Here is a 17,306-nt window from a genome sequence, read left to right as displayed (position 1 = left end):
TCAGCTCGTGAAGACAGAAGAGCGGTTCTGAACACTTCACCGCGGCCAAAAGGAGGACATCAAAAACAGTGCCCGGGCGGAACAGACATCAAGGCCTGGACTCTGACGCCGGCTAGTGTCATCATTCGTCACTGACGATCCTTTCGATAGTTTTCTCACCTTTTACTCTGTTGGATGCCCATTGCAACGGCTGCCCCTCAGACGGGACTCAGTCGTACTCGAGTTGCTGCTTCAGTGACAGAAAGGAGGACGTTCGTGGCGAAGAGTAGCACAAAGCTCGCCTCTCATATCAGCATGACCTTTGTGGGTCACAAATCGTCATGGCTGAGCTCCTCTGAACTCTCCTTGCTTCTTTGCTTACAAAGGTGGGCCTGTACTTCCAAAACCCAGCGGGTTGACCGTGAATGATACAGTATCACACCATCAAGGCGATGTTCAGGTGACTTTGGGAGACGGCCGTAGCCGTCTGCCACGGATCTTGAATCATGCATCTCCAAGCCGATAGTACGCGGAGGTCTGCATGATGATCATGCATAACACTCGGCCGCTGTATAGAATTGCGTGGAGAGTAATCATTCGCTTGCACGGTGTACATGACTATCAACGCGCTGCCCTGCGCTACTGAGCGGAGGCGGCGGTCTGTCGAGAGAAAAGCTCCCTGAGCTCTCGATCTTCCTCGTCAGTCAATCCTTGCCCATGACTCATCCTTTCCTTGATCAGCGAGTACAAAGAATGCATCACCGTCCTGCTGTCGCTCCCAGATCTCGCTTGTTCTGTACCAAGATCGATGTCTTCCGAAAGATCATAACAATCAGCACGATCCTCCCTCAGGCGACCACACTTTACGCTCAATAATCCCTGGTGGTGATCAGCTGATCCTTCATCGTCGATCAGGGACTTCGCATGATGAGCTAAGAGATGATATCGCTTTGAGATCTCTCGTCTGACCTCAGCCTCGGGCCCATCGGAAAGTGCCTCGGCGTATCTGGTGGTGTACAACTTGAGGAGTGATCCAGCAGTATCGAGTTTGCTTTGGAAGGCAGTGAGCGCCTTGTGACGAGTATCAGCTTCTTGGTCTGTCCATCTGGCATCTTCAAGCTCAGGACGGCTGAATGCGTAGCAAAACCATTGTGATTGGGGACTCGGTTCATTGGCGGTGAGCGAGAAGTCTGTAGTGTCGAAGAGGATAGGATTATCAAGGACCTCAAGGGTGTTCCCGACTCTTCGTGGTGTTTCCGCAAGCTCCTCCAGAAGCTCTTGCTGAACGGCGAGAAAGTCTGGTAAGTCTGCGAGGATTGGTCCGCCGATTAGTCGTCGAAACATAATGCCTTTAGGTATTTGAGACAGAGTCAGCACAGTCAAGGGGAAATCGATTGAATAGAGTCCCAGTGGGGCAGAAGATCAGACCTACCTGAGTCAAGCTGGTTGTATGCACCGTGTAAGTCATATTGAAGAAGATGAACGAAGTCAAGATGGAAAGTGGCAAGTCTGATCAAATATGTACGGTCTCGCCTTACATGCTCAACACCTTGAGCGCATGAATACAATTTCCAGACTCAACATAGTAGGGAGGCTTCGCGTGATCAAAGGAGGACGATTCAGGGGATGATGTAAGTTGAAGTATTGTCAACGTTGAAGAGTAGAAATCAAGTCTGCTCCATCGTCACACCATGACGTGCTTGACTGGTCATCTTCGCTTGAAGCGATGTGCAGAATGCTTGCATCATAACTGGAGATCGGGGTACAAAAGACATAGCGGATCATCCCATTCGCTCATCCGATCACATCGGATCCGCCTTCTTGTCAAACTCGCGATGGATTATAAGGACTGCGAATCAAGGACTTGGGTCGAATGGATGGCGGCAAATCCCCCATATATCCGATCAGTCTGATAACCAACCTACAGAACCATCGCAGGTTGAATTCAATCTGATCTCGCACATACATAATGGCTGAGACAGCCGCGACCACAGAATCGGCTAGAGCAACCGTTCATACGCGTAAGTCAGCGAATTTAACAGCAACACCTTCTTCATCTCGCACAGACTGGATCCGTCTTGCGTCTTTGCTAACACCACAATCCTGTAGCCAGATACAAAGTGTACCAAGAAGAAACCTATCTCCCTTTCTCGAGACCTCTCAGATCGGACGACAGCGACATCCCCGCCCCGGTACTCTCGGTTGTCCATTGTCTTCCCGAGCGATACGACGAGCTGTACTTGACCAAAAGCTCCGAAGACTCTAAAGACACTATTCGGATGGCCTTGCCTATTTCAGCGCAGTATGCCGACTTATCAGTGGAGTCAGCCACGATCTTCGCCAAGTGCAATGCTAGGAGGGAGTATTATGGGGATCGAGCCTCTTTTGTTGATTCCGTGAAGAGCAAAGGGAGCATTGATCAAGCACCTTTGGTGCAAAGCAATACCTCCCTAATGTCTCAGGCCATGTCCAAATTGCCTCATTTAAGGACAGACACCAAGGTTCAGTCTCACGTCGAGAAGCGGCTTGACAAGCAGCTCGGCCTGGTCTGGGAGTTTGCTTTGAAGTCTGAAAAGGACGGAAATTGATCCGTCTGAGGTACAGTATCTTCCGCATCTTTTGCCACATCCTCCCGTGACCCTGGTTTTGCTCAGCTGTGAGACTCTGACCTTCAATTTACATTATCATATCACTTCGACCGAGACATGAATACATGCATGTGACAAGCTCCGATATGAACGCGCACTGGCAGATCGGCGACAGAGATGTACATACTCCATAAGGGCTAGTCTCGAAAGTGCAATTAGCAGATCGAGGACAAAGTCGCACGATCTTTACTGTATAGTGCATATCATTCCATCACAAAACTGCTGTTGTCGGACTTATGATCTGGGCTTCTTCGTTCTGTTGTCCATGCGAGGCAAGCGCCATGGCACAATGGAGGGAAGAAGACATCCTCGACCAAACCAAGTCCGCATAAGACATTGTCTTGATTAGCATTCAGCGAGACAATCACAACACGGCTTTAGGGCTGTCACATCACCTCTCAGCTCGCCCAACACCACTTTCACCGGTATATCGCTTCGATGACTATATTAGCTAATCAGAACAGCCTTTAGAGACTAGCTCAATCAGCGAATATGGATCTTCCTGGCAGCATGGACGTGACAAGCGATTTCGAGCTTGTGGATGTTGCCACTACTGAAGATCACCAAGACTGGGCTCAAATTGATACTAACCAAGAAGCAAGTGCGATCGATGACACTTCGATGACCAATCCCACGCAATATGCCGCCCGCTCGTTGGATTTGTCGATGTTACAGCCTGGTTCGGTTCTCCAGAATATAAATGGCAAACTCGAAGTTCCACCCTTTCGGGTTGGCGGGATATATTTCATCAACACTCTAGGGACCTGTTCGTATCATCATCCAAACCACTCAGGTGAGTCAGTCTGGGGCTACCTCCTTCGAATCTATTCAATCAAGACTTGCTCCAGGTCCACGCGTCCGAAAACGTCCCGAGCCAATCATGGTATTGTGCTCTCGCATCTGAAACTCTCAGACTCGGAATTTCCTAAATTCCTACCTTGGGTTCGACATCTATACTCAATAATGATTTCCTCTCCGCTGACCAATTGTACTGTATCGCCTCCTCATCTCACACGCACAGTCAGTCTGATTCCGGCTAGTCGAACATGGGACGGCCAATCGCTCAATTATCCAGAGTACGGCCACATCCTATCTAACGATGGCACCTCAATAGGGTATTTCAAATTCACATCGAATCGTGAAATACGGTTTCGGATGAGCTTGGCTTTGGCTTGTTCCAGAACGAGTCCATCTCACGCACGAATCGAATTCGGTGTGAATACCGAGTACATGGAGCGATGGCCCGAAGCCATGAAGAGCGAATGGAAAGAAAGTTCCGCCCGCCATACGTATGTGTGTCAAGAAGGGGTCTCTAACACAAATATGGACGTGGAAGTGGAAGTGGAAGGTAATGCGGATGTGCTTACTTGGCTGGGGTTAACAAAAGAAACCATCATGGAAACCGAAGAACCGATTCTCGATCTCGCTTGGAGTCTCTTTCGACATTCCAGTTCTGTTCCGCAGCCCTCTTCTTCTACTCTCGCCCCCCTACAGAGACCAGACCCTCATCGGGCTGTGGAAACGTGGTTAGGTAACGTGAAACAATAGTGAATCCGTCATACTCAACTTTCCTAGTAGTTCGCGCCAGCTTCCAGTCTAGTCTCATGATATAGGCATAGTCCGTGGCATCTCACTACACTACAGTACTCCTGATATCACCAAAGATATCATCAACTCTATAAGATGACGCACTGTTTCTTCTTCTTCTTACTTGCTCCAGGCCCCGATTTACCTATTGAAGGCTGTAAGACCGCTCGTATAGCTTCGTCAAACACGTTCTTCAGTCCTTTTTGCCTGTTCACGGTCACGGATACAGATGATGCAGGTATCAGTATGGATACACGTTCACCTGCCACAGCCTGCCATTATAATGAGTGGTCAACTCACGTCTTACTACTAGCTTCCAGATACCTGACCGCGCCTACATCCCGCGCACACTGAGCACCCATCTGATACGTTATCGGCGAAAACCTCCGTTCCTTCAGCCGTTGTAGGGTCACTGGGTCTTCTCGCAGATCAAGTTTCGTGCCTACTAGGATTATCGGTACGCCCGGTGCATGATGTGCTATTTCAGGTATCCATTTCTGCGTCATTTAAGGGGTTTTAGCATCTTTACCGTTCATTTCCGGTTGCTTTCGGATATATATGTCTGAGCTCTACTTACGGTGCGGATATTTTCGAATGAGGGTGGTGATACTACTGAGAAGCAAACCAGGAAGACATCGGTTTGAGGGTACGATAGCGGACGCAGGCGGCTGTGGGATCGAGGTACAGGCAGTCAGCGCCGTTCGAAAAATCTGGTATGCTAGTACGGAACGATGATAGAGCACTCACTCGTAGTCCTCTTGTCCCGCTGTATCCCACAATCCCAACGACACCGGCCGACCATCCACCAAAACTGATGCAGAGTAATTATCGAACACCGTCGGGACGTATCTGCAGATACAGGGCGTAATTAGCATTCATTGGAGCGAGGACCTTAATAATCAGGGGATAGGCACTCACTCTCCGGGAAAGGCATTCGTTGTATACGATATCAACAAGCAAGTCTGTCCGTCAGGTCTGATCCATCAGCACAACGCCGACATCGTGACACCTAGGTAGGGACACTCAACGAACCTTTCCAACAGCACCATCACCGACCACCACGCCTGCAGCAGTATATCAGCATTCGGGCATCGTAGGGCGAATAACTCTGATGGTCGCAGGATGTACATACATTTTATACTTTGCATGTTCATCTCGTTTGTTATTCGACCCGAATGCTCGTCTTCCGTTCTATTCTTGTGAGCTTGGCGATGATCGGGTCACATAAACTAGGCTGCGCGACTATTCGGTTCGTCTAAAACGAGGGCTGCTCCGGTGTCCCTGTGCGTTTTGCAAGACGCAGTGTATGCAATTGTGAGTCTGTCAATGACTGAGAAGCTCAATCAAGTCACTGGTGATCAAGCTGTCAAGACTAATGTTGAGAGATCGACTTGACTTGTCGATGGGGGTGATCAATAGTGAATGTAATAATGTTGTTCCAATCCGACGCGTCTTGGGAACTGAAGGAAATGTTAATTACGACAATAAGGTACCCACCAACGATAATTCACCGAGGCACCATCAAAAAACGCCACTCCCCACTCAACACTGGCAGTGCAGCACATGCATCTGTTACCCCACAGCAGTTGACTCGAGGTGCTCTAAATGCTTCGGAAGCACCTCATCGCATTGTCCTCACAAGCCAGCATATCCATTGTCTCTGCAACAGCACGAGCGTCCTTTCAGCCCGCGAGATAAGAAGGCTACGAGAGAAATACATACATTACTTCTGCGCACAGACAATCCGTTCCTGGGGTGAGCAACGAGTGTTGACGGAATCAGATATGCCACACTCCTCTAAGACCGATTAATCCCGTTCACCCTACGCTCGAGCTCTTGGATTCATCCTATCAGTCGGAGGGTTATACATCATCAACGACAACGACGTTATACATAGCGTCAAAGCATATTGGAATAATCATCTTGACCATTACCACCTCGTCCAAGTCGATACTCAAAGGCCATTCCCACAATGTCGATACGCTCAAGCATGCTCAGACCGGCTTCTTCGTTAACAAGGACCAATCTCGCCATTAGGGGCATATCGACCTCTTCCCCCAAACGAGCAAGTCACGATGACTCGCACCACGGACACGGGGAAGGTGCTGAGGATGCATACACCACTGAATGTAAGTAGACTGTCCCTCCACCCCGGTACAATGTCCTCAATCCCTTGTGAACCTAGACATTCAACTCTCCACTCAAAACGCATGGCATGCTAATTATTCGGACGCAACATAGCCTTCTTCAATCCATTCTGGCGAAACACCTTGATCTTAACCACAATCTCCGTCCTAGTGTACCCTTACTTACCCTCAACATCTACCAACACCACCTCCCCCTCTCTTGACCCTGAGACATTCTCAAAATCCACCAAAGACAGCTCGTTACCCGCCGTCACCCGATTACTAGCTTCCATCACGCCCAAAGCCGAAGTGTGGACTCAACGAAATGACAAGCACTTAGAATTGAGTAAGGAGGCTGCAGAGACCAAGTTGTTATTCCAGGAGGCTGAGAGGCCTAAAGTCTTGAGAATGAGGTATCCCAGGTGAGTTCAAGGGTTCCGACATCCACCTTGTACCATTGTGACTGTCAACATGGGAAGTGGAGTCAAGTCCAGCCGAGTAAAAGACAGAACCATGGAAGATGCCATAGTGGCATCAATCTCAACACTATTTCGTTTCGCCTGCCAGGAGTGAAATGACTGCGTATGCTTGGTAGTATCAGCTGACTCATGCCTTATCTCGATTCGCAGCGCCTTCGAACAAGCTTCACCACACAACATCGCCGTCGGATCCCAAACAGACTTGTCGGATCTCAAAGTGCAACTCTGATCTGCCAGATACATCTCAATGTAGAAACAACTAGACACTTGGGACGGGAGTCTACATTCTGCTCGCCACAAGAGCAGTATCGCGGGAGAAAACACTAAATTATGCGAACATCACATGCATACTCATTCTCGATTGATATGGGGAGACTGATCAGTCCATCTCTGACCGCGACCGTGCATGGTTAAGCAGATGATTATCTCTACCTTCTGACATGATGTCAAAACTGATCATCTCCTGTCGCTTTGGATTCCTCTTCCCACGCGGGATAGCTAACACGGGCGCAGACAAACAATTCAGCCAAATGCAACAACAAAGAAAGCAACCCGACTCACTCGGTATACCCTTCCGCTTCGGTCGTATAGAACGTATCCTCATCCCACTCATTCAACGGCAGGTTATTCGCAATCCTAAACGGTAAATCCGGATTTGCTATTTGCGGCTGGACGATCAGTATCAAGTGGACATCTCAACGACTCCTTTCAATGGTAGGTCCAGGCGGGATGGTATACACTCACATATGAAATACCTTCCAAATCCCACTGCTCCTCCTTTCTCCCTGACCACCCTTCTCGCCTTATCGGGCGTATATTCCCCCGCAACTATAACACCCGTTCCCCGTCCTAGATCACTCACGACGTTTCTTAAAGGCTGAATATCATCCCCTTCTCCACCTTTTATGATATGCACATAAGCCAGATCCGGGTATCGCGTCAACACCTCTTCTAAGAGCGGCACGAATGTATCCAATGGGCGGACCATGCGCATTCCCTGAAAGTCTGAATAAGGCGAAATGCGCAGGCCGACTCTCGATATGGGAATAACGGCTGACACCGATTCGAGGATATCGAGGAGGAATTGGATTCGGTGGAGGGGCGAGGGGCCGCCGTACGCGTCGGTCCGATTATTGGAGTTGGTCTGGATCTGGAAACACACCAGATTAACGAATTGTGATTCGCAAAGTCAGAAATCAAGATCTCACAAGAGAAGGATTCATCATAATCAAGGACATACAATACTCACAAACTGATCAATCAACTGTCGAAACAGAACCGATCACACAAACATTACGATCAGCCTTGACTCCAAGCCATAAACACCTCTCACAGTCCAGGCCAGACCAGATCAAACCAGACGAACTCACATATCCATTCGCAGCATGAACCTCAATCCCATCAAAACCCGCTTTCACAGCATTCCTCGCTGCTTGCTTGAAATGAGCTACGAATCGATCGATATCTTTTTGAGTCATTTCTTTCAGTTTCGATTCAGCTTTGCTTTTCTCAAATTTTCCAGACTCGGAATCAGGCGCAGAACTGGGATTATCAGGAGAAGGAGGGATTAACGGGATCTTCGAAGGGGCATATACGATATCGACCAATGACGGGTCGGCCACTCTCCTGCACGTTGGGCCGGGTACAAGTAATGTGTCAGTCGACATCAACTCATCCAGCAAGATCATACCTTGTAAGATGTAGTCGATGCCGAGGTCACCGTGTGATACAGTACTCACCCCAATGCCCATAATTGACAGACTATCTTCCCTCCCTTCGCATGTACTTTATCGGTCATGCTCTTCCAACCATCGACTTGCTCAGCCGAGTATATACCTATCAAAGTCGAAGTCGAGCCGAATCAAGTTGAATCAGACTGAGTCAAATCATCACAATCCAGAGGAGTGCCAAATAAAATCAAGACAAGAAAAGAATTCCTGCCCCCAATCGACAGCTCCAATTCCAAGTGACGCACCACTCAATCCTTTGAAATCAAACACAATCGAGTCGGTCGATACAGAAGAGTGCTCACCAGGTACATTCGCCTCTCCTCCCGCTTCATGCGCCACAACCGTTCCTTCCGTGATGATCAGACCTCCATCTGTAACATCACCCACATACGATGCCGACGTCATGTAATCATATGCCATCAGCATCTCCATTAACACGATTCCACCTATTGACCACAGCAAGGCAAGGGACTAAGATGGATGTACGAGACCCACCCGAAGCTCTTTGCTCATAATAAACCTCTCCCAGACCCTTGCGATGTACACCCCGTTCATCCGCTCGATGTCTCGTCAGAGGGCACATCACAATCCGATGTTTGAGGTGTATATCGCCCATTCGGATTGGATCGAATAATCCTTCCCCAAGATCTTCTTCTCCTTCATTTTCGGTATGAGTAACACTATCATTGTCACCATTGTCTTTCATATTGAGATTGGCATCGATCTTATGATCATGATCATGCTTCCCGTCAACGTCATAACTCGACAGAGCAGCTTGTCCTTGTCCATTTCCATCTACATTCTTGAGGATCAACCCATTAAGCGAAGGCGTAGGCGAGATCAAGCTCATCTTCATCAATACTACCGCACTGAATGCCAGGACAATGAGTAGGGTTTTAGGGATAGGAACAGTCGGGAGGGTGGAGAAGTACCTCGGCATGTATATGTGTGGACAGTTTCCAGTCGTAGGTTAGTATTTCGTGTATTCAAGTGTACTGTATCTGATCGAGTCTCGTACAGTACTGTACAGTATCCTCGTATTCCCTTTGAAGTCTAGTATATGAGATGTAAAATGTCTTAAGGTCGATCGACTGAAAACTGTAAGACAATCAAGTACAGTATCTAATGCACTCGAAAAGGAAGTACTTGTAATCAGGAGATAAGTCATACAGCAAGACTCGATAAACACGATCGAGTCGAGTCTCACCGAGGTATCCAGCTTTCCTGCTCCAGCTGGAATGACGATATCGTACGCTTTGTCAAAAGGAAAGCACAGAAGACTGTTCGCTTCCATTTACTGCATTTCTTCCTTCCTTTATCGCTGGAAATCAGAGGTGCGTAACGTGCTTTATGACGTCTTGAATGTACACCCAAATGGACGGAACATTGCCTGCAGCTCTGGGCCGCACGTGGGGGCTTTAATGACAGCGTAGCATCGTTTCGATGGTCTCGGGGGGTATCTCAGAAGCCATGACATCAGGCTGACGCTACATAGTGAGGATGACGGGCGAAGAGGACAGAGGTGGGAGGCACAGAGGTGGGAGAGAGAGGGGAGACGGAGAGGGGTGGAGGGGAGAGAGGTGAGAGGGAGAAACGCAGAAGGGAGAGAGGTGAAACGAACAAACGCAGAAGGAAGAGAAGTGAGAGTGAGAGAGAAGGAAGTGAGAAGCACAGAATGGAAACAGGCGGAAGGAGCCGTACATCTGGGGAAGGATATCATGATCAAGGTGGTGTCCCATGTCCCGTTGCAATACCACAGGAAATTTGTGGCCTGTTCAAGAGCATCGCCACACATGCACTCGTCTCCTTTTGGACTTGCTACATTATACTGGAAGACAGAGTATGTGCTTCTGAAATATGTCCGGTAGTGTTCGTGTACTCTAGACAAAGGACTTTGAGGGGACAGAGACGTCGACTGATTATATGATTCATTATTAATTTCTTCCGACTTTGTTGGAAAGTACAGAAAGGTTTCAGGTTCCGGCTCACTTTTATAGTGACTTGACTATGCTCAAGGCCGACTGTCAAGCGCACCACTCACCCTCGCAGAAGCGACATACAGTAGGCATATGCTGAAATACAATAATCTGTCAGCGAGATCAAGAAAATTCATGAACACGGTCGATATACATATATGGGAATTTCCAATCTCATGCTAATTAACTGACGTATGTGACTGTATAGTCTATTTACAATATGCTTACGAAGACGAGTCGTATCTACAACCTGACATTTCGTGGCCTCTCCTTTGCCTCAGAACGAGAGAAAAAATCAACCCGCCGTGTTACGACTTCTGACAGGCTTAATGAACGATATCGTCTATCAAATTGCCCAGCTTAGTCAGCTACTCATCCACTTATCCCAATGACAATGACCGAAATCCATCGCAATTCGATATGATTCAACTCGACTCACCCCAGTCCCTCCCCTTGGTAGCCCTGACAATCTCATCCGTGACCTGTTTCTTCGAGAAATAACCAGACTGGATCTATGCCACGGAATCAAGCGAAGGAGTCAGCGCGTGGCCAAAGAGATTCTGCAGCGCGGCGGCGGCGATCCCCGCCCTCCTTCGCCCTGTTCCGCCACTCACCTTCGCATCAATCTCCACCCTTCCATCCGCCGGTATGAGTTCATCCGGGATCTCATACCTATTGACCACCTCTATCCCACTCCCCACAATCGCATCGTACTTCATATTACTCATGCTGATCAAGTTATCTATCCTCTTGATCCCCAGGAAATGCAGCACATCAGGCATCAATACCTGGTGTCTCGCGTCTTTCACTCCCGCCACTCTTTCCGTGTTATCAAAGTACTCCGCTGCCGAGTCTCCTCCTCTCTTTCGTCGATTGTACACCATGTACTTTATGACTTCGCCTAAGCTCCTGCCTTCCCGTTGTAGGTAAACGATCACTCCCACTCCGCCTCGCTGGGCGCACTTGATAGCCTCGGAGATACCGAAGATCAGATAAGGTCGACAAGTACAGATATCCGAGCCAAAGACGTCGGAGCCAGAACATGAATCGTGCGGTCGACAGGTTACTTCCGTCGAGGGGTCTTGGAGTTTCGCCGGATCTCCGATGATGTAGATGGTCATTCCCCCGATGGGCGGGAGGAAGATCTTTATGTCTGGTCGAGTGAGTAGTTCGGGGTACATTCCTCCTGTATCTTCGAACAGCGCTCGACGGAGGATGGACTCGTCGATGCCTAGTCTTGCTGCAACACCGGGAAGGTACTGCCCAGCAAAACAACATTATCAGCATTGAAAGAGATTTCTCGATACCCGTATGCACGGTTAATTCGGACGCCTCGCCCACCCGGACGACAATAGAAAACTTTGTAATGAGAACCGCTTTTGATTCCGCTTATTAGCGGAACTCGCCGAGATGATTACGGTTTTCCTAATCGCCCGTAGTGGGGCGTCCGAATGACCCGTGCATACGAGTATAAAGGCCACTCACCCAGACAGGATCCACAGCAGCTTTGTACGTATTCACCTCCACACCCTGATCTACACCCGGGAAAGCAGCCAACTCGGGCGACTTGATGACTATATCTCCGTCGATGGGGAACTCTCCCTTTCTGGCTAATACGTCGAGTTCTTCAATCTTGATATGCGCTTTGGTTTGCGAGATGGTAGGTCGGACATCCAGACCTTCGGCGTATTCCTACAGCGGACCCAACAGGTTAATGGACTTGTATATAATGTGTAAATTACACTGAATATACAATAAGACTGAACATACCTTTGCCCAGATCTCCTGAGACATCGCTCCCCACGGGTCAAATGAGACGATCTTATCTCCAAACCAACCTTCAGTAGGGGGAAGAACGAAGGGTGGCTAGAGTATATACCAAACATCTTATAGCTCAGCTTTTCTACGGCGAATGTCCAGGGGGATGGATAGCGCGACGACCAGTCGTATCGGGAACAAACATTGACAACCAACTCACATGCGTATTGGTTAAATCGGGTCTCCAATCAGTCCTCAGCTGACCCATAGCAATACTCAATGCCCTGTATATACTGTATGATCCGGAATGTGCGCCGATAGAGTTCCGAATGAGCAAGTTGGACTTGATTCGAGAACAAACGACCGGACCTCTTTCTCTGGCGGTGGCTATCAAGCGAAAAGGAATATGCCTAAGTCGTCTGCTAATATCGCTGGCCTTGACCTCGTGGAAGTATGTATTGGGAATACACTCACGTCCTGCTCCCCAATTGATCGGGATCGGATTAATCCCAGCTTGAGAGGGGTAAGCTACGAACCACAGAATGGCTTATCAGCATCATCTTCATTAGTAGCGAGTTTGATTCATCACTTGCTCGATTCGCATCAGAAATGAACGTACTAGTCAAGACCACTCTACTGGGGTATCCACCTTTCTTCTTCCCATCCTTATCTTTGTCTTTCCCATCAGCTCCATCGTGGTTTGACGCATTAGGCGGGGACAATCTACCCGGCGCCCCTGCTCCATGAGAGGCAGCTTCCAAGCTCAAATTACCGTATGGCGTATTAGTCCCATTCGCATCCGCATTTGCGTTCCCGACCCCGGTTCCAGTGGCTGTAGCAGTGGCAGAACCGTTTGGTGGGCTGGAGCTAAGTGAGAGGAGGGAAGAAGGTAAGAGCGACGAAAAAGATCCTCTAGTCAATCGAAGTTGTTCGACACCCCCAGAGGTGGTTCGTGGTGACGAAGGAATCGAAGAGCATGGGATGGATTCTGTGCCTGGGACATGGGCTGGAGTAGTTGGTGTGGAAGGTGTGGAACCTATTACGGGGTATGTTGAGGGGTTGGGTCCGGGGTGGGAAGAGGAAGAGGAGGTGAGCTGGTTCTGCTTGATAGTTTCGATCTAACATGGCAAGTATTATTTAGCACAATCAATTCTATCGGCTACCATGTAGTGCGATGAAAGACATCAGAAACAACAGAATTAAAGTGGTCTGATGGGTTCTGCGTGTGATCGTACGGGATAAAAGATGGATAGAGGACAATCAAGGTGTTTTGCCGAAGTGATCGGGAATTGGGATGATGGCAACACAGCAGATAGATGCGCGTATTTGTGATGGGAACACAAGACGAGATCTTTTGGGTAGATATCTCAAGTGCTTTGGGGATACCACATGGCATACATCTACTCGACAGAGTCGAAACCATGAAATGAAATGCGCACTCACCTGCGCAGCAAGCTCTTCCTGCCTCGCATCTAATTTCTTGAGCAGTTCCAAGACTTGTTGAAGCTCTGCCATGGTGTATGGTGTGTGATGTATCGGATAAATGTTCAATCGAAGTGATGGGAGAATGAGGAATGAATAATGTATACTGAATTGATAAGTTCAGTGAACAAGACGAAGACGTAGAAGGTGGTCACTATGTATATATGTATAAACCTTGATGCCTCAGGTTCGTTCGACCCCGACTCGACTCGATGGGGATCAAACGAGAAGAGAAGGCGAGGTCCGAGCGAGGCTTGTGAACTTGTCGACTCCCCAAGACTATCTTTCCTTTCCTTTCCTCGTTGGCAATTAGGAGATCTGTCTGTGTTTGATTTCAAGGAGACGGGGGTCTATTCGGGATGATGCGTTTGGATTTTGCGGTTAGTCCGATAAGAGCGGGATACTCGAGTACGATGAATTTGTTATCACGGATCGAGGTGAGCTAAGTGGTTCACTGATATATATGCAGCTTGATACGACTGATCACCGAGGGTCTCTTATTAAGATCTGCTATGTTCACAAATACAAGGTGAGATTGGATGAATGCGTCCCATCGACCATCATCTACTGAATGACAATCACCAAGATGCTGCGATGCCTTATCTCACCTGACTTGATGCCGGACCAGTCGCATCGCACATACCCGACAGACCCTGTGTATTTGCCACCGTAACTCAAACTAAAATGCACGTGCATCATGTTGAATCGCACCTTGACGCGTTTCATCATCATGGTCAAAGCACCTTGCAGAGCTCATATCCGAACAACTATGACTCAAACGTTCTTCATTCTCTCTTATCCGACGAATGAATGTCCGAAAGTGCAACAGTGAAGAAGAAGCATCTAGAGGAGCAAGTCCCAAAGAAGCTTCATGTACCTTTCCTTCTGTCTCCCTTCGCTTCGGATATCCGAAATCCGACTTGAATCTACCCGAACTATCTCCTGCCCGCTTCTGCTTCTTCTTCTTTGATTCTGATTCTGCCCTTCTCCATCATCTCTTAAGCTTCTGTCATCTGCGCCTCGCAATTTTCCATTATATACATGACATGATTTTTGGTTTTATGCATGAGACTTGAACGATGATGACGAGCAATCTACTTGTACTCGGTGATTTCGACTTTGTGTCGTCTATCTATATTACATTATCAAAATTGTCTTCTAGAAGTCCCAAGATGAAAAGTGATCAAAATAACGATCACTTCTCCAATCTAGCCACTCTGAGGCATCTCATCCATTCCTTCGCGGCGATACTGTGGTTGTTCATGCCACCAAAGAAGGCTCGAGTCGCATCCTTGAGCATGATCGTGTCATCTTCTTCGGCCAAGGGAGTGATGTGGATATCGGGCAGATTGGCCGAGGATTTCGATTGAGGTGATGACAGCTCGGAAGATGCGTATCCTGAATCGATGTCTTGAGGCGAGACTGTGTCGTCGGTTTCACGAGAGAGAGGAAGTACACAATGAGACAAGAGTAGATCTTGTCCACCGGGCTGTACCATTGCATCAGCTGGTCATCTCATGAAATGTGGCTTAGCTAGAACTTACATGATCCTCGAGGTATCCTCCAACATCCACCACACACCCCTCGAGCAATACCAAAACCCTTCTTCTGATGATGTGATCCTCCTTGACATACTCACCATGTCGCTTTCGCACCTCGGCTCGCGACCATACTGGTAATTCCTCTTTCGGCTTGACAACTTCGTGAGGAGGCAAGGCATCGGTGATCCGAGTGGCTTGAGCCATGTATACTCTCGCTCGAGCTTTTCGAATGGCAGAGTCCGGTGTCTGCGCAATGGAAGGGACGAGCGAGGTGTATTTGTGTAACATCCAGATGATCCATTTGGTGGGATCCCAATCACTACCATACGCAGGATTCTTTAGCTATCTCTAATCACCAAACCTTTGATAGCTGACTCACGCTGCGTGAGGTCCGTTACGGAAGTCTTTGCTGTTTCATCGCGATGGCTTTAGCTCGTTGAAAGCTTAATCGATTACTCGACTACTTACGGGAAGGCGTGATGGAAGCTATGAATCAAATCAGCGCGAGTTTGCGGTGATGGAGTAGTCAGTACGCTCGACTCACTTGTGATTTCCTTCTCCAGATGTGAGTAAGGCAAGTATCTAATTGAGTGTTGCGAATTTAGTCATGTCACAGCAAAAGCGGGATTTATCGTCACATGGCTCACGTAGTTTCCTCTAGCCGTGACTTCCTCAGTGTAAGGCTGAAGACCAGTCCAGTGAGCTAAGGAATTGATGCAGAAGGTTGTGTGCCTAAGGATACTATCAGCTGGCCTTGACCCATTACTTCGAGCAGCTCAAAGGATACTCACCAGATCAACAGTCTAGCGATTGTTCCTCCCCAGACTAAGCCTCCAATCCAATCATTCCATCCGAAACCCGCGATCATCGTCGGTACGACCCATCCTAGGAAGAAAGCCATAGGCACGAAGTTTTTGTGTTGGAATTGAACCACTGCGAGTAAGGCAGAACCAGGTCAGCCAGTGACACACTATACCAGAATCGAGTACGGTAGTGGAATGACAATGACTCACCGGGATCCTCCAAGAGATCGCTTCGTTCGATGAGACTCATCCTTGAGTAATTTCGTTTACGGAAGATCCATCCGCAGTGAGAGAACCATAACCCTTTCGAAGCGGAATATGGATCGTGCGCATCTGAATCGGTGAATCTGTGGACATCATCCAGAAACAGTCAGCCTTGTCCTGCTCCGAAGATGAAGGGATGACCAAGGCTGAGAGTAATGACAAGCTCACCTATGGTGTAACCTGTGTCGAAGCACCCACCACTGGATACTGCCCTGGAATCCCATCGATCCCATACATGCTAAGATGATTCTGAGCGGCGTGGTAGCTGTGAAAGCGCGATGAGACCAGAGTCGGTGATAGCCTAGTATGATACAAGTTTGGGTCAGCTCGTCGGTCATTAGATCTGGCCAGTAATTCGATCAGACAGGGGATCAAGTGAACGGTCCTATCGCTTGATGGTAAAATGAGCTAGGGTTGATGATAATGTACCTATAGTAATCCTGTAAAAATATCACGTCAGCTCATCTTGTCATACTGATACTGATGAAGTTGATGAGAGCAGTAAAGGAGACCAATGTGATGATGAATCGTTACTCACCCGAACGAAGCCAATTGCCATGAGACTAGGCATACGATAGCCGTTCTCCAATCGAGTGAGGTGATGGGCGAGAGGTAGCATACTCCAATGACAGCGTATATGTGAATGACTAGAGTAAACACATAGATTGAGCTCCGTTGTCCGCTACTGATTGAGTTGCCTGAACAATATTATGTACTCACGGACGAAGAAAATACCGTTTGCTGTCAAGTCAACTCTCGTCAACTTGATGTTTTGTACTACAACCAGCATGTCTTTGGGATTGTATCTTGGCCACTCACTCCACCAAATCTCCCCTTCATCACTTTTCCCACTCTTTCTTCGTGAGGTGTTAGGAGGCAAAGGGGATACCTCAGCCATGGCGATTGTCGTTGAATCGAGGGCGGTCGAAGATA

At 48.3% G+C, this 17,306-nt stretch overlaps 8 protein-coding genes across 8 annotated transcripts; 3 read left to right on the top strand and 5 right to left on the bottom strand.

The window, feature by feature from the left end:
• Positions 1 to 618: 618 nt before the first annotated feature.
• I303_107596 (uncharacterized protein) lies at positions 619 to 1,323 on the bottom strand (the record flags this gene model as incomplete). The annotated part of the gene is made up of 1 exon (XM_018410870.1): positions 619 to 1,323. One exon carries the CDS (start codon positions 1,321 to 1,323, stop codon positions 619 to 621), a length of 705 nt encoding a protein of 234 aa, XP_018259538.1.
• A 625-nt stretch (positions 1,324 to 1,948) lies between these two features.
• I303_107595 (uncharacterized protein) lies at positions 1,949 to 2,567 on the top strand (the record flags this gene model as incomplete). Its single annotated transcript, XM_018410869.1, has 2 exons — positions 1,949 to 2,000; positions 2,089 to 2,567. The coding sequence occupies 2 exons, from the start codon at positions 1,949 to 1,951 to the stop codon at positions 2,565 to 2,567; spliced, it is 531 nt and encodes a 176-aa protein (XP_018259537.1).
• A 570-nt stretch (positions 2,568 to 3,137) lies between these two features.
• On the top strand, positions 3,138 to 4,175 carry I303_107594 (uncharacterized protein; the record flags this gene model as incomplete). The annotated part of the gene is made up of 2 exons (XM_018410868.1): positions 3,138 to 3,420; positions 3,649 to 4,175. The coding sequence occupies 2 exons, from the start codon at positions 3,138 to 3,140 to the stop codon at positions 4,173 to 4,175; spliced, it is 810 nt and encodes a 269-aa protein (XP_018259536.1).
• A 128-nt stretch (positions 4,176 to 4,303) lies between these two features.
• Positions 4,304 to 5,368, bottom strand: I303_107593 (uncharacterized protein; the record flags this gene model as incomplete). The annotated part of the gene is made up of 7 exons (XM_018410867.1): positions 4,304 to 4,421; positions 4,515 to 4,711; positions 4,792 to 4,882; positions 4,962 to 5,063; positions 5,133 to 5,176; positions 5,247 to 5,278; positions 5,347 to 5,368. 7 exons carry the CDS (start codon positions 5,366 to 5,368, stop codon positions 4,304 to 4,306), a joined length of 606 nt encoding a protein of 201 aa, XP_018259535.1.
• An 818-nt stretch (positions 5,369 to 6,186) lies between these two features.
• On the top strand, positions 6,187 to 7,048 carry I303_107592 (uncharacterized protein; the record flags this gene model as incomplete). The annotated part of the gene is made up of 3 exons (XM_018410866.1): positions 6,187 to 6,343; positions 6,456 to 6,762; positions 6,970 to 7,048. The coding sequence occupies 3 exons, from the start codon at positions 6,187 to 6,189 to the stop codon at positions 7,046 to 7,048; spliced, it is 543 nt and encodes a 180-aa protein (XP_018259534.1).
• A 328-nt stretch (positions 7,049 to 7,376) lies between these two features.
• Positions 7,377 to 9,489, bottom strand: I303_107591 (uncharacterized protein; the record flags this gene model as incomplete). The annotated part of the gene is made up of 7 exons (XM_018410865.1): positions 7,377 to 7,477; positions 7,564 to 7,969; positions 8,069 to 8,083; positions 8,190 to 8,445; positions 8,559 to 8,655; positions 8,852 to 8,920; positions 9,045 to 9,489. The coding sequence occupies 7 exons, from the start codon at positions 9,487 to 9,489 to the stop codon at positions 7,377 to 7,379; spliced, it is 1,389 nt and encodes a 462-aa protein (XP_018259533.1).
• A 1,461-nt stretch (positions 9,490 to 10,950) lies between these two features.
• On the bottom strand, positions 10,951 to 13,798 carry I303_107590 (uncharacterized protein; the record flags this gene model as incomplete). The annotated part of the gene is made up of 8 exons (XM_018410864.2): positions 10,951 to 11,037; positions 11,140 to 11,784; positions 12,011 to 12,217; positions 12,296 to 12,391; positions 12,504 to 12,670; positions 12,758 to 12,811; positions 12,903 to 13,401; positions 13,727 to 13,798. The coding sequence occupies 8 exons, from the start codon at positions 13,796 to 13,798 to the stop codon at positions 10,951 to 10,953; spliced, it is 1,827 nt and encodes a 608-aa protein (XP_018259532.2).
• A 1,162-nt stretch (positions 13,799 to 14,960) lies between these two features.
• On the bottom strand, positions 14,961 to 17,271 carry I303_107589 (uncharacterized protein; the record flags this gene model as incomplete). Its single annotated transcript, XM_018410863.1, has 13 exons — positions 14,961 to 15,254; positions 15,310 to 15,625; positions 15,686 to 15,715; positions 15,775 to 15,792; positions 15,851 to 15,888; positions 15,954 to 16,038; positions 16,098 to 16,239; positions 16,320 to 16,456; positions 16,542 to 16,674; positions 16,803 to 16,813; positions 16,912 to 17,020; positions 17,094 to 17,114; positions 17,193 to 17,271. The coding sequence occupies 13 exons, from the start codon at positions 17,269 to 17,271 to the stop codon at positions 14,961 to 14,963; spliced, it is 1,413 nt and encodes a 470-aa protein (XP_018259531.1).
• Positions 17,272 to 17,306: the final 35 nt, after the last annotated feature.

This window comes from Kwoniella dejecticola, chromosome 10, assembly GCF_000512565.2.
Source record: "Kwoniella dejecticola CBS 10117 chromosome 10, complete sequence".
Taxonomy (NCBI): Eukaryota; Fungi; Basidiomycota; class Tremellomycetes; order Tremellales; family Cryptococcaceae; genus Kwoniella; species Kwoniella dejecticola.
Note: the sequence above shows the minus strand (reverse complement) of the source record. Positions and strands in the feature narration are given on the sequence as shown.